The sequence below is a fragment of the Hermetia illucens genome, chromosome 6, assembly GCF_905115235.1.
Source record: "Hermetia illucens chromosome 6, iHerIll2.2.curated.20191125, whole genome shotgun sequence".
Classification (NCBI taxonomy): domain Eukaryota; kingdom Metazoa; phylum Arthropoda; class Insecta; order Diptera; family Stratiomyidae; genus Hermetia; species Hermetia illucens.
The window spans coordinates 24,781,693-24,798,212 of NC_051854.1; the positions used below are offsets into that span (position 1 = coordinate 24,781,693).

At 41.6% G+C, this 16,520-nt stretch overlaps 2 protein-coding genes across 3 annotated transcripts in view; one reads left to right on the forward strand and one right to left on the reverse strand.

Annotated features, from left to right (window-relative positions):
- The window catches only part of LOC119658690 (trichoplein keratin filament-binding protein), a 167,329-nt gene that overhangs the window by 127,607 nt on the left and 23,202 nt on the right, over positions 1 to 16,520 (reverse strand). The gene's annotated exons all lie outside the window — the stretch shown is intronic.
- Positions 1,232 to 16,520, forward strand: part of LOC119658688 (glutamic acid-rich protein) — a 33,324-nt gene continuing 18,035 nt past the window's right edge. The window contains exons 1-2 of one of the 2 annotated variants that reach the window (XM_038066274.1): positions 1,232 to 1,624; positions 1,919 to 3,041. In XM_038066274.1, coding sequence (XP_037922202.1) covers positions 2,516 to 3,041 — 526 coding nt within the window. In that variant the 5' untranslated portion in view covers positions 1,232 to 1,624; positions 1,919 to 2,515. Of the gene's footprint in view, positions 3,042 to 16,520 lie in introns of both variants that reach the window. The other variant, XM_038066273.1, reaches the window with a different exon arrangement.

Consider the following 16,520-nt stretch of genomic DNA (forward strand, 5'->3'; position numbering starts at 1 on the left):
TAGAGGGACAAGTAAGGAAAGGGGAAGGTCGTTGATAAAAAAAATGAAGCCGGGATAGATCCCTCCGGGACGCCAGAAAAGGGAAAGAAGAAGTGGGATATGCAGCCGTCAAAAAGTATATATTGGGTGGGGGAAAAAGATCATGGTCGAAGCACGGCGAGCCGGCCCAAAGCCCGGGTTGATGGCGAACAAAATTGCACATATTTGACTTAAATCGGATAATTCTTGTTCTATGTTAAATAAAGCGTCAAATTTCGATCACAAATACGACATTTATTTTTCCCCAACCCAATATTATGGACTGTAGAGGTGTACCTTTGTCTCCACTAGAAGCTAACCTCACTGTGAAATGTGCATAGGGCAGATTCTTGACACATTTGTTTGGCAGAAGATATAAAGTTGATTTGAAGCGCAGAGAAAATCAGGAAAAAATAGAAAAATTGACAGCATATGTTGAGGTTTCAACACATATTGATCAAAAACGGAATAAGATTCCATGATAACTGATCATTTTTCCAAAAGTCTATAACCCGAGTTTGAGGCAAAAACGAACCAGAAATTTCCGAAACTTTCTAGCCCCTTAGTGACGGTTACGTTTTAGTTCTGCCTTTCCTCACAAATTTCACTATAACAAGTCAATTTTATTTATTGAATTCTTATATTCGAGGTTCAATTAGACTTCTTTCAATTAAGGTTTCTCAGTCCCCCAAGTGAGAGGAAATAATGAACAAATTTTATTATTGCCATTCATTTTGCGCGTCTACAAGGCCCATACATATGTATTTGCGTCAACAATTAGAACACACAGAGGAAACCGCAAATTTGCCAATTACTTTTGGAAAATAATGGTGAAAACAAATTTTCCTCTATTTTCATTTCTCTCCGCGTTCTCCGTCCAAAGCCTCTATCTCCGCGAAATAGGTAGGCAACGTAAATTTTATTGAGAAAATATGCACCCAAAATGTAAGTAATACGGAAAGCATCACGCGAAAGTAAAAAACGCCGCGGAAACACATCGTCATCAAGAAAATTATTCGAAACGCATAGCCAGCCTACAGTTGAGACTCTCCGCAGTCTGAGCAGACAGCGCTTTTCCATTTTCCTCTCGTCGATGACACCACTGAGCATCTCGCTCCTTCCCATTTGCACGATGGCTCTTTCACAGCCTGACGTCGCACAACTAAAAATAACCTTTGCCAAAAATACAATAAAACTCAGATCTGAGAAAATTCAGTGTAATACAAAATCTGATCACTGAGGGGCTGAAGAATTTTTTGATAGCCTTCCTTGCGTACATCAGTGTGTGAAATACGCTAATTAGTTCTCGCATATTTCCTGAAATCGGTCGAGAAAGTGTGACTATCCAGATAAACCTGCCAGTGTGCTTTGGGAGAAAGTGCATAAACCTTTCCAGTGAAAACTATCCCAGCCGTTTTTTAGTGGCGGTATTTCGTATTTTCCAAATATTTTTAGAATTCGAATTGAATCTGAAAGAAAAATAAGCCGTGCGCCTACACAATCGTCCCATCTCGGTCGTACTCGCAACGCTTGAGTAACTCAGACTTCCCGACCGCGTTTTGCAGTTCAAGATTCGTATTACTGATGAGCTTCCTGAAATCTAGAAGTAATCAGAAACCAGATATAGTGCCACAGGAATTTTGAAATTTTTTTCTCAAACGAAAGCACACTGTTTGCAACATTCTTTCAGCCTTTATGTGATACATTTGTCGAATGGTTTTGTGTTTGTTTCCCTCACAAATCACTTGCATATTGTGACTAACCGTTTTCGCTATTCAAACGTGCACAATAAATTCAATAATTCCTCGCTAAATTGAATTCAATTCAAGAAAATCGTGACAGAATTTATACATATTTTATTTTTGGCATTGATTCGACAACGAAACGACGAAATTTTCAGAAAGAGAGTGGAATCTACGGAATATTCTGTTCGAGACGCGCAAACCAAGGAATATCTATCTTCGACGAGAAATTTTGACGCTTCAGCGATTCGAATAGCCGCAGCTGCTCCACTCGATTATAAATAAATTTGGAAAAATTGCACTCAACATATACGTTCCGAAGCGGCAACGTAGAGGCGGTAGAGAGTCACCCTTGACTAGACCCAGGAATTTCAATGAAATCCACCAAAAATTCGCATCTCTCATCTTCAGTTCGAAATTAAATTAAATGACACGTCCTGGAAATACCCCTGCTCATCGCTGTGAAATAATAAATTTCCTTATCTAAAAATAAGTGAGAATCAGCAGTGCTTCAAGTGTTCCCCGATCGTCTGAAAGTGTTCCAAAACGTATCGTCTGTGTCCCAAATAGTATTTTTGGATGTTCTTGACAAAACTTCCGAGTGAAAATACACGATCCACGATCGTTCCGGCCGGATCAGTAAAAAATGATCCGCAGTTCCCACAAAATTTATTTCTCATAATATAAGAAATTAGGTCGTGGAAAACACAACGAAAAAAACAAATAAAAGCGACGAATAAATTTCCGAAGAAACCATGCCAGTAACAGGGTCCAATAACGCTGAAAAAGGTCCGGGCGGTGGTGGCCGCACCACATTCCGTCCACCATGGGTTAAGGAAACAGGTGCCCAGTCCACGCCGGCTGCTACCAACAAGGCACCATGGGCGAAAAAGCCCGACACATCCGCGGCTTCCAAAGAAAATGGTCAGCCAACCGTTAAAGAAGCCAAACTGCAATCACGTGAAATCAAAGTTCCTGTAATGACCACAAAATTGAAGCCGGTACCACCCCCACTTAAACCCAAGGAGGAAAGACGTGATAGTAACGTAAGTGAGAAAAGTGATAGCGACACAGTTGCAGATGCACCAGTCAAACGGGAAGGAAAGCTGGAAAAACCAAAACTACGACATGTCGAGGCGGCTCCAAAAGAGAAAACAAAAACCCCAAATAGACTCCCAGAGCAACCAAAACTTAGGCCTGTACTTGAGAAAACACCAAAAGTAGAGGAAAAAGCCCCGCCACCATTCGAAAGAAAGCTATCAGCAGTTGCTGACAGGAAGGGTAAGTTTTATATTTCTGTTTGTTTAGATTATCAAGATTATTTCTGCGGAATAAGATCCAGGATATGGATGTGTCAAATTAGTCACAAATTCAGAAAAGTAATTAAAATACTTCTGAGTAAACTAGCTTTAGACTTATTCAGATGGTCCTGAATGCAAATAATAGTACAGCGTAAGGCTCTGCTTTTTATTACAATTTTAGCACTAGATTGTACCCTTGCTGGGTTATCACCATAAAGATGAAAATCCTCCTCCCCTCTTAAGAAAAATAAATCCACGGAACCCCAAGAGCATTACCGAACAAACGACCTAGCAAAGTAACTTAAATTTAAATCAGCTAGTACCAAATTGTGATCCTGTACCATGAATTCTCAAATTTTGCTTAGTAAAAGTTTGACACTGCTATATAAACCCTAAGACATGCCTTGCCTTATCAGTTTCCTTTTCCATACTTGAAAACCAATCTATCCGCTTTTTTTAAGACTTTGGATAAAGCAAACTTTATTAAAATTCATTTGGTCATGAACACTCTTATATTCCTTTAAGGTAGCCAACTCTTCCCACCTCCATAAAACTTGGAATGCACTATTAAACTGTAAAGTTTGGTGCGAATCTTAGCATTATTAACAAAAAAGATCAAACGGAAATAGCCGAAATATAACAACACCCAACAATTGATTGACACCCCAACAGAAACAAGGGCACAGAAAATTAAACCTCGGTGTGGTTGGGTTTTGTTTTATTCAACCCCACAACGGTCGTACTATTATTGGAAAATACGGGACCATTTGTGCAGCATAAACAAATCTAGAGAGATAGAAATCCCTTTTCAAACCGAAGCATTTCTTCTTTTCCTTAAGCTTTCAAGGTGACCCAACACGTGCCCATTTGTTCTCCTCAAGTACAAAGACGTACAATAGCAAAATAACGCCTTCAAACAATTCTGTGTCCGGAATGAACGTGCTCGTGGCAAAAACGGCCGAATCTTAGCTGTGAATACTCAGCGAAAATCTCTACGCCTTCAACACTAGGAGTGAACGCCAAGAGATACGAATCACGTTAAGAAAGAATGCAGACCGTCGCAGAATACAAGAAACCAGAGGTAATCGAGCAACTTCCAGCAGAACATGTGTATACTTCTATCTTACCCTCCTGTACCCTCTCTCCAATAAACAGCCTCATCGAAGACTGCAAGAAACGTAAGGTGGCTTGAACACTGGCGTTAGAAAGAGCCATCGGGAATTGCCAAAGCAACCTTGTACAAGTCACCTAGGCAACCAATCAGATTTTCCTCCCGGATGCTAAAGGATACTCTAAATTTTCGCAAAGTCCAAATTTTTTCAAGATCTGCTTCAAGTACAAACAGATTAGAAGCGTATGTTGTACACATTTAACAAAAAGCTTTCACGGGAGACACCTAAAAAGACATCAAATCTAAGCTCCTCACCGAAATCTTAGACATCAGTATATAGAGACCACTATCACCTCAATGGAATATATCGTGTCCACCATGCCTTCTGGTTCGACGAAATGCACTTTACCTCTCCCCAGGTCATCCCAAGAAGTTTATATTCCTCTTATGCTGGTCTGCGACATGTGATTCTAGGACAACCCATTCGTCGGCGACCCTAGGAAAGCGTGATATATCCCTTGCTAGCTCCATTCTGTATTGCATAACCACATCTACCGATAACTGGCCCATGCATAGATCAAGGTCTTCATTAGTTACTGTCTTAGCCTAGAGAGCACCGATGACGTAACGGAGACAGGTGTTAATGAAAACTTGGAGACTTGGAATAACATTGGTGGCCATACACGAAGCAGTGAACACCACCTTCGACAAAAACAACACTACCATGATGTTGACAAATTGATCGACACTCCCGCGCGAATGACTCGACAGATTGGGAATCTTAGATTTGTCGGTATTTATCTTCAGTCTAATTCTACTTGCCTTTCTTACCAAATCACGTAGCCATTTTTTCAAAGTTTATGACTCTCTGGGAGGACGTACACAAACCTATTATCGCGCAGTCGAGATGTTAAAGGAATTCATGGTCCAATATCCTTCGGAGAAGACACCATAGAGAACGTCACCGATAACAAGAAAGAACTTCCTTTAATAGTGACTATTATTTTTTCAAAAATACCCATCCTGCGTAGAGCATTTCCGATACACACTTTGTTCACGTTATCGAAAGCTTTTCCGAAACCGATGAAAAACAAGTGAAGAGGAGAACTAAACTCCGTGTACTGTTCTAGTATGATCCGAAAGCTGTTAATGTGGTCAATGCAGATGGAACCAAGGCGAAAACCGACCTGTTCTATGTCGATCAAACTTTTGAGATGTTCTTCAATGCATTCCAAGATAATTTTAGTCATTATTCACACCCAAATACCCCCGCAAATGCCGCACTAGAGATGCCAATACAGGGGAAGCCACAATGAACAGGCCCGCAGGTAAGCCGTCAAACCCAAAGGCGTTGCTCTTTTTATTTGGACGAGTAGTCCGTATCTGCATCCTGCGGCGACTATAAATTTAAGCGATAGGAGGTGGAGCTTCACCTGTCTGCCTCTTAAGCTGCTCGTCGTCATAAATGAGGAGTCTACCGCCACAGGACTATCGAGAGACTTATGACCATCTGCAAGTTGTTTCATGATACTGGTGTGCACTGATGTGATGTTATACGGTAGCAAAATCCTTTTTTCCATGACCAGCGTAACAATAAATTTTTTTTTGTCATGCGCACGTTCCGTTTCACTTCCCGAGATTTTCTTCGGTACCAAAGCTCAAGCGCACCATCTTCACCCCCACTCGTAGTGACAATAAGAGCGTTCAGTTCCCTACACCCAAGATCCGCCTCCATCTTCGGGCAGCCAGCCAGATCTTATCGCGCTCTTTCGAGAAGTGGCCAACAACCTCATTTACACTGGAGAGAAGGGTATTTTTAATGGCAGCCCAGTGCACATTGATATTTTGCGACAGACCGATGTCTGCCATCCGATCAGGAAGATATTTTTCTCGCTAGCCGTGTCCCGCAAGTGAACCGTATTGTGCTTCCCACTTCTACAAAAAGATGCGGACCCGATACGCAAGGAAAGGCAGGCGGCCATTAAGTGATGGTCTTTCGCACATCCAGAAGATAAATTGGAAATTAACTGCTGATCGCGATTATGACAGGCTCTGTGCTCGAACAACTGTCCACTTATGATCGGGCGGTGAAAACTGCTGCAAACTTCTTACCATTAAGATTACGGTCTCTTAGATCATTTATCCCCATCACATATCGAAGCAAGGTGTTATCAGAGCGCATCTTGGCATTCAGGCCTCTCATTATGATCGCAATGTCGCCTGTAGGCTCCTCTTCTGAACTGTGTTGAGTTGCTCATAGAAATCATCAAATCAATTGATGTGCAACACCGCACTATTGTTTTTCATCCTGGATCGGAATTTAGTAGTATTCTGTCAGATTCTAATTCCCAGGATAAGAAAGCAACTGTGTTAAGCACTAATCCGACAGCTGATTTACACTTACTTTCAGTAGGCTTGCCAGAATACAATATCACGGTACCGCAGGAGGAAGAGGAGTCTTCCCCAGGGTCCCATAGTATTACCTCGCTTACTTAGCGCCAGAATGTCCAGTGCAAATAACTGCTCATACTATGGCAAAAAAGTCTGTCCCAAAGTAAAAGAAAACACTCTTCAACAGGCTAGACAATATTTAGCATGACAAGCAGCCAGGATACAGAAGCACATAGAACGATTCCCCACAGCATTCAAGTTCCGAATGGAAAATTCAATCGGGTGAACCTAACATAATTATTCTTCCAAAGGATAGGAGAATCTTTCACCAGCAGCGAGATTAGCATAAATCCGAGAAATTGCGACCAGTTCTAATCAGCCAACACATCAAGCCCCGCCCGTTTGAATCGACAATTGTTCAGATATACTCACCCACCGTGCTGGGTTTAATTGCTCTACCACGATCCGAAAAGTAAAGTTCGAAGTATGGCGGGTGTATCAAAACCGCTTCGTGTCTCTGTTGGTGTTTACCAAGGAAGCGCCTTCTCACTACTCCTCTTTGTTCTTGTTATGGACACCGTCACACGGGATAACCAAAGTCCAGCTCCCTACACACTGCTTTATGCAGATGATGTTTTCCTAGCATCAGCAAAAATGATCTCGAGCAACTAGTTCCAAAATGGAATGATCGTCTCATGCAACACGGTTTCAGATTGAATTTAAACAAAACTGAATTTTTGACGACCAATCCCCATGAAACAGACATAATCACTTTCAATGGCAGTGATCTGCCTAGAACTGAGCAGTTTAAACATCTCGGGTCAACGCTATCAGCCAATGCAGAACTGCGTTATGAAATTGCTTCACGCATTAACGCAACCTGAATGAAGTCGCGTTCCACAACTGGTGTTCTTTGTGATCGACGTATCAACGAACGTCTCAAGTCTAAAATTTACCGCAATGTCGTCCGTCCTGTCGCCCTCTATGGTTCTGAGTATTGGCCGACTATAAAAGACAATGAACGGCGTCTTGCGGTAATGGAGACGAAGATGTTGCGTTGGACTAGTGGCGTGACACGGTTTGATCACATCCGAAATGAGAATATCCGCGGTCGTTAGGAGGTTGCACCGATCGTGGAAAAATTTGCGAGAGAGGCGTCTTCGATGGTATGATCACGCAATTCGTGCTAACGAGAATTCACTTACCAAGATTGGTCTGAACATCGAAGTTGATGGTAAACGACCAAAAGGCAGGCCGAAACAACGGTGGCTTGATACGCTGGATGGGGATTTAAAAACCTCAACATTGCACCCAAATCAGGCATTCGTTAGAGCCAAATGGCGAAACCGATCACGACGAGCCGACCCCGCTTGTGAACGGGACAAAGGCTGAAGAAAAAGAAGAAGAAAACTCAAAGAACACCAGTTTGTTTCACATGCATGCATCTTAGAGGAACTGGCGACGAGATATATTGAAAATCCTCAAATTCATTTCAAAAGGGACTAGGCAAAATCAATGCCATGGGTCACAGCAAAATCAACCGAAACCATCTCAACTGCATACAACAAATGCACTAGATGATGGATTTACGTGGTAATTCGCGCTGTACATGCCGCAAAAGGCAGAAATAAGAATTTTCCGAACGAAGAAAATTTTTTCGGGGAAGTCAAAATCATAATAAGCAAAACATATGCTCATATTTTTACTCGATTCATTGAACAGGACAAATCTCACAACGAAGGATCCATTATCCTTGCTTTAATCTTGAACAAATAACAAAAATTCTTAGGATTGCCACAGAACGCTACATGGAGCATAGTTCGTCAACCCCGACTATGTATCACCACTGGCGTTTCTAGAAATATGTTTCAACTCCCTCCACAACTTTTGTGATCGGCTAAAGTTGAAAATTAAGTTGTGGCCTATGAAAAAGACCCAGAGATATAGAGAAGATTCGCTAAAATCTTCGTCCATGATGTTATCACAGAGATGGAGTGATAACTCCAATAAAACTAAAAAACTTTTTTTTAAGAAATCCCTGCTGTTGGTTTCTGACATAGCCTTGCAACTTCTTTCAGGGCCAACCGAGGGACCTAGAGCTCTCATCTCTCCTGGCTATGGATACCATAATCAGGAATCGAGATACATATGTCATATGTTATGTGACCTGATACTCTCTCTGACATCTCCTAATCAAAACCTCCACCAGCAAATTTGGCTTTTTCGCTCAAAATTACGATAGGGCAGCTTATCCTGAGGATCCTGCGAATGTAGGCGATGCAAGACTTGGAGGGTTAAAGCGCTGGCCTTTCGATCTAGGTGCACTGGGTTCGAATCCCAGTCATCCTGGATATTTGTGTTCGTCTTGCTGCTATGAGCTTCTTACTTGCACAGCATTAAATGTGGTGATACTGAACCTAAAGCACAGCCTCACTGTGTGGATGCCCTATACTCTCCAAAAGGAGTGAACAGGAAATATACAAATAAAATACCACTGAAATTGAAATAAGAAAAAGAGACTGTGTGGATTCCTTCCGCTCCTTAAAGGAAGAAACAAGAAACCTATATACATAAGAACCTTTTGTGTCGTCTTCAACATTATATGAATTATACATACAGCCTCAGCTTGGAATGCTTGGTTTTACTGTGTCCAAGCTAAGCTTGGAGTTATCATAATGGATCCATATTTACTTTTTTAACTTTGAAGCAATTGTCCACACATGAAAAATGACTCTCAACGTTCTTTACGAACGCTGAAAATAATGTTAAATTTCACTCCGTTTTTAAGTATAGTAATTCCACACCGCCCCAGTTTTCAACGAAACTATACCTCATTTTCATCATCATCACATTTAATATTGTGGAGGTGATAAGCCCACAAGAAGACAGTGCAAAGACTAGTACAGACATCCATGATGAAACAGGCTTCGAACTCGGGGCAACGAGATCGAGAGGCTGGCGCTTAACCAACCAATGTCAATGAGATTGGAACCTATTTTGAAGTGATCTATTTTGGATTTATGTTCTCCTTCACCATTATTTCTTGTAACACTAGATTCCACGACAGCCAGGTTTCCTAGCAAAGAGTCATTACTGCCGTTGGTAATCGTTGGTGGATGAGCTCACTTGACGATTTGAAAAACCATCGAAACCAAGTTGCCGAAGACGGACACCGTAATATTTTCCTCATCTTCTTCCTCACATTGGTTCCTTTCCTTTCCATTTATGCATATCTCCAAATGCAAGTTGATACGCATCCGTCCAGAATTCTCCTATCCGAACGAAAAGTCATGTCTGGTTTAGAAATCGCCATAAATAACGTGTTCATAAAACGCTCTTGAATGGAGCAAAGTAGCCAAAAAATATTCAACCTATCATGCACCACAAACCTTTGAGTGAAGTTCCCTAAAGGGGACCTTCCAGGACTAATCTCGTTGGCCCATTTGAGTTCTAATCCAAGATGTTACCTCCGATAGCACAACACCTAAGCTATGGACAAGTGACTGACAAATCTAAAAGTGCACCTTTTGAAAAATGTGCATAAGCTGTCAATTCATTGGCATCACCGATGAGGACATAGTTTCTGGTACACATGTGAGGCGAGTTGGAGTTGATTCGGCAATACTTAGACAACACTTTCCACCAATAAAGTCGCCGATTAGTGTTGATGGTAATAGCGGTCGATAGGAAAACCAGAAATATGATGACATCGTTAGTTACCTGATTTTTTAAAAATCATCTGCAACAGTACGCATGGTTCCTCAATGGATTTAAAGGTGGCCTGTCAGTGTCATGAGATTGTAAAAGGAAACTTAAATTGGCAGAAACCCTAAAGAGAAGTTTGCTTTTAGTTAAGTAGGAAGCAATCACTCTTTCCGGGCGTCAATAACAAACGAATTATATGGATGAATAAAACCTACGTTAATAGTGTCCTACTGCTCATTACTCCACCTTCATTTAGTGGAATGTGTCAACAGCGAAAATGATTCCAATCTGAGTCTGTTGAAATGATGCTGAGTTCAAGTGACACCTCTAACTTAATAGCTTGTTATTAAGTCATTCTTATCAACCTTCTGCAGGTCTCGCCATGGATAGTTTTGTGGAACAAAGAATTCTCAAAGACGAATGCTTAACAGTTTTTTCAAATGTTGCAGAAGACTTACGGTAGTTCAAGTCATCCGAGGATGACCACCAAGTGGCAAGTATAATTTTCCCCGCTCTGGTCACATAGTAATGCTTTCAACAGAAGAAAAGATTGATAAAGCGAATGAAATGCTGCTCCAAAATCGATATTAACTTGATCGAAAATATTCATATCTTGAGAATGGGATATGTATCAGCAGTATTTATATACAAACTTTGCTTTCGATTCAGTCACGGATCTAACTTTCCGATGAGCCAGGCAGTTCATCTGCCTCTTGACTCATTTTGCTAAGACAGCTTCCACTTAGTGTACATGACCGCTTCCATGAGCCACCTCCCTTGAGTGTTCTCCCTTCCGCTTGTAGATCACGGACATCCTTCCTACGATCATCATCAAAGGCGATTCACGCGAACCACAAAACTCTTCGTCTCTAGACTTGGTCAAGGGCTTTTGCGACTGCTCTTTACCAGGAGCGTCGGCAACGTAGAGCAGAATAAACTGTCCGTTTCTGCTTTGATTTGCTCGAAAAAGCTCATCAAGGTAATTAGCCTGACTCTATAATCAACTTGTCGAATGATGACTACTTCGAATTTGTATCAAGCATATCTGTTATCTTCGCAACCTACGCAACGGAATGGTATTTAAAACTACGAACCTGGTTTCAAGAATCCCTGGCAATGAGCTTATCCCGTACCAGGGTCCGCCCTCCAGTGCCTGAAAGGACGTCCTGCAGGGCCTGCGTCGAAAATCCGGCATCGTCTTATTTGATATTAGATAAACGTCAAAAAAACGATATATCTAAACGCCAGACAAAGCCATTCCTTTGGCCGTCCCGAACACAGATGGCAGCTATACTCGGTAAGTCGAGATGTCATGAAGCTGGGTTTTTGTTCCGGCACTGTTCGCTGATTAGCCCAAGATCAAGTTTTACCTCCGCTAGGACCTTTATTGTGCCTCAGAGGACAGGCCAAATTCAACGAGGACTTCGCCACCCTTCCTTCTCCTTATGGAAGACACTTCTACTCCGCTATCTTCGGGGTTCGTCTTATAACGAACCTCGCTGAGAATTTCCTCAACTGTTTTAACTTCCGTCGGTTTAATGAACAGAGCCGACGCTCTGATCCTTCCTCATTTCCTCGTCTTTTCTTTTGGTGATCCATCATTCGTAACCGTCTTGACCTTAGGCAATTTTTTAACAGCGTAGGGTGTTGTTTTCTTTTGTCCTCATTACCTTATTTTTTTTAACCCCGCAGACTATTCGACTCCACAAGATGCATTTCTTTTTCCCCTTCTTCCCCAGCTCGCTTTACAACGGACTGTTTGCGATCAGTTTCTTGCCTACGATGGTCTCAGCGGGACGCGCGACTTAAGAAGGAAATACGAATCAGGAGTTCTTCCGTTTTCATCAGCCCGTTTCTCACGCCTTGCAGACCCTTTCGCTAGGTGCTGCGGTGAGCGACACACTTTCGTACTAGGCCTAAATCCAACAAATTATTCCTCCTTGTCAATTTTATTATTTTTGTTCTCCATAAAGATCCTACCGGCGCATCGTGTACAAGGGAGCGGACCGCAATAGTCAGAAATGAGTGTTCCCTCGAGGACAAGGCCCCTACCCCATTTCCCTAAGGTCTGACCGTATGCTTAGCTGATCCCGGAACTCACGGACGGATCAACGCTCGCTCGAGGCGGCGCGATACTACTCTCGGTTAAATGCGCACTACCCGACAAAGGTCTTGAAGGAGCTGACTCCTGACACGCCCCACAAATACAATCTTTACAGAACTAGACGCCCAAACCGCCGTAATCTTGTGTGTATTTGCACCGGTCTGAACCAAAAACTCTCACAACTTGGTGCAGGTGATAACCCATCTGAAATCAGCGGTTGTTAAATAGTCCGAGTAGTTTCTTCCCTTCAGAGTCACTACCGGAAAGCCGATTGCGCTGCAATACCATAAATCACAAAATGGAGAGTAGAATCAAAAAATTTAATGGAAGTCCTACAATTTTTAGCAAAATTATAGTAAGTAAAAATGATCTGTTTTGTGTAAATTAGTTTCCAATATCACACTAAACACTACTTATAAACATTATGAGCTACGTATAAATGAAGCAACTGTCGTCCTTGCAAATCTACCCTGAAGGGCGAACTTACAGTTTTCAACCTCTTTTAAATATGACTAAAGTCACACTATTGAAAGTGGTTGCCAAAGCCAAAGTTCGAAGCAATGATGCAACCGGAAAATGATGTGCCTGAATCATTGAGCATTGAAGCGTATTCGTCATTAAGATACTTAGTATTATGTATCCATATGAGTAGGGCGAACCTTATTCCAATGTGATGTATATATAGAACCACAAACCATTAAATTAAATCGAAAGGATTCAATTTGACATCATTCAAATTCTCCTTTCAAGGCTACGTGAAGTCCAAGTGTCCCGTCAATGCCAAAGTAGCCATATCTTCAGTTTAAGATCCAAATTAAATATGACTTTGGTGAAATGCTATTAAAAACTTCGCCACATAAACAAAGTGGGCCGGTAAAGTTTTAATGGCTACTTGCCAGACATTGCCTTCAATGATTAATAATATTCAATATATTTAAATAAAGAGGTTTGTATTAATTAGAAAATTAATTGAGAATTCATCTCAGAACATCAAATATCTTTTGGGAGTTAGCACAACGGACTCATCATCACTGGGAGCCAGGAAAAGTGCATACTTTTGAAAGATCTTTGACAATGTTATACTTTTTGACGGAAGTCCCTTGCCGTTTTCGACTTTATTCATTATGTAACTTTAAAGGGGCTTCTCAAATGTACCATTGAAAAATAAACAAAGAAGATGTTCATAATTAGGATACTTCTTTGAAAGAACAACCTTTCAATCTAGCTTATGAACTTCGCAGCTATTATGATTTTTCGGTTAGTGTGTGGCTGTGTACTGTGTGTACTGTGGTCAAATAGGCATCAGAATTACCTAATAAGACCTAGAATCATTCAAAAAAATCCAATCGCAGTACAAAGAAGATACATCAAACTAAGTTACAGAAGCAATATTTGCCTCTCTCTATCTCTCTCTAAAATAAACGTTCAAAAATCAGCTGGACTCCATTCTCAGTAAAGTAAAGCTATAAAATCCTCCACATATGTGTATAATTTTATATCATCTTACGTACATTGTTGGGAAAAAAATTCAATATTTTACACATATTCGTATTTCGATCATCAGGATCCGGAGCAAAACTTTCTCATTTTATTCGTTTTATCATAAAATTTTGTTTTTTGGCAATGAATACATAAACAGTGGGCGTTCGACAGCTTCGAATGTAATGGTTATAAATATAGTACATATGTACACACATATTTATGTTTCTAGGCTTGTACAGCTAATTCTGCAGGCTACAAACGTTCTAGGTACTTTTGTCATCAAAATATTCAATAAAATACGCAATTCACTGGTTTCGTCAAGAAAAGTATTTGTAGAGGTCGAGGATGAATGAAAAAGAAATTTTATTTTTAGCAATATTTGTATATGTACATATGCATGTAGAGAACGCTACATTAAATATTATTCAACTCGGAAATAATAAATAGCTCACGAGAGAAAAATTTGTCATTACTTCAGTTAATAGAGGAACAATTTCAAATTTCAAGTGAAATTACGATGAACAGCTGTGGAAAACTTATGTGTTGTAAGCAAGGGAGGAAAAGGAAGATAGAATTAAGATATAGGCGTACCAAAGGAGCTAATTCCTCCTTCCGATATATACGCCAGTCAACATCCCATATTTGTACGGACCCACATGAAAGAAACCGAAGCAAAAGAGGGCTTTCGAAAAAATTTTCTTCGAAGGGACATAAAAGTCCGGGAGTTAATTTGGTTAACGACCTATGTGATGGCGACACCACATCGGCTAAGCTAACCATAGAGGCATGGGGGTAATAGCAGGATGTGATGTCAACGCTCACCACATACGCTGGGGAAGTTCGAACATCAATGCAAGAGGATCGAGACTACTGGAGTATCTAGTAGGAACCGATTTGGAGATCGTTAATTTTCTTCAACGTGGTCAGGCAAGAGGTCAGCGACATCACGGTGGCATCTCCTGACATCGCGACTCTGATCGGAGAGTATCAAACGATATCACACTCTCGGATCACAGACGTATTGATTTCGTAATGGGCATGGATCCACCTCCACCCACCTCCAGATTGGGTAATGTATAAAATAGAATTTAGCGCTCGAGTTACGATCCCAGGGAAGGGCATCAAATTCATTGCTGGAATTGAGAAGACAACCCAGATGATCACAACTAGCATGAGAGAAGCTTTTGAAGAAAGCTGTCCAATCAAGATGCCAAAGAAGTGGAAAACACCATGGTGGAACTCGGATTTGGCAAAACAGAGGAGACCGACAAGGATGCTTCACAATCGTGCTCTGAAGTGTGATTCAGGCGCTAGCTGGAATCGCTATAAAGAGGCACAGAAGGCTCTAAAGAAGAGCATAAGATCGGCAAAACCATCATCTTGGAGACGCTTTTGCGAAGAGACTAACTCTCTTGAGGCAACCTTAAAGCTGAAGCGGATTCTGGTTAAAGAACGTAGCCAGAAACTGGGTTATTTACATTTACAGAACGGGAGGTACACAGAAAACGATGAACAAACGGCAAACCATTTGCTTGAAGTACACTTCCCAGGCAGCAACCAAAATCTCATCTCGGGGCCAACAGATGCATACAGCCCTCAACCGAGGAACTGGAATCTGGCATGCAAAGTAGTATCACTGGAGCGAATAAAATAGACATAACTCCTTTCATAAATACAAGTCTGCAGGTCCGGATGGCATCATTCCTGCGCTAGTAATAGAGGGGATGCCCTGGGTCTACATACGAGGAATATATACCGTGCATGCTTAACACATGCATATATTCCAATTAACTGGCGTAATGTGAAGGTGAAATTAATTCCCAAACCAGAGAAGCCCAACTATACAGACGCGAAAAGCTTCCGACCGATCAGTCTAACGTCCTTTCTGCTAAAAGGACTAGGAAGAATAGTAGATCGGTTCATAAGGGATACACACATTCCTAAATGGCCACTGCACCATAGGCAACACGCCTACCAGAAAGGCAAATCCACGAAGACAGCACCCCATGAACTTACGGCCCACAGGGAGGGGTTCTCTCTCCACTGTTATGGCTCTTGGTACGCAGCTATACGCTACCCACCTTACCAGGGGCGAAAATCCAAATGGCACAAACAGTCAAGTACTTAGGAGTACTTCAGAGACTTGGTTGCCTAAGTATTACTGGAGCAATGAGTACTACGCCGACTGCGGCACTTGAAGCTATCCTAAATTTACCCCCCATTCACTTGGAGATGAAAAGGAAAGCAGCCAACGACGCATATAGGCTCGATACCACGGGGCGTGGAAAGGCGGCCAATCACACGGTCATGCGTCTATCTGGAAATTCGTTGAAAAACATTCGGTATCCCTGATGCCGACCGATCGTATGATTTCCAAATTCGTCCTTGAAAAGACATACACTGTCGTAATCGTAAAAGAGAAGAACGGTCGACAAACGGCCATGAAACTTTTCAGATTACAGACTTAATAATCTTCACCGACGGGTCAGTCATGGAGGGTGGATCGAGCGCAGGGGTGTTCTCGGAAAATCCGATTATAGAGCTAGCCCGACCACTCGAAAAAATGACGACCATATTCCAGGCGGAGATATATACCATTTCATTGGCAGCAGAAGAATGTCTGCGACAAAAGTGGAGGGGTCGCACCATTCGAATCTGTTCCGACA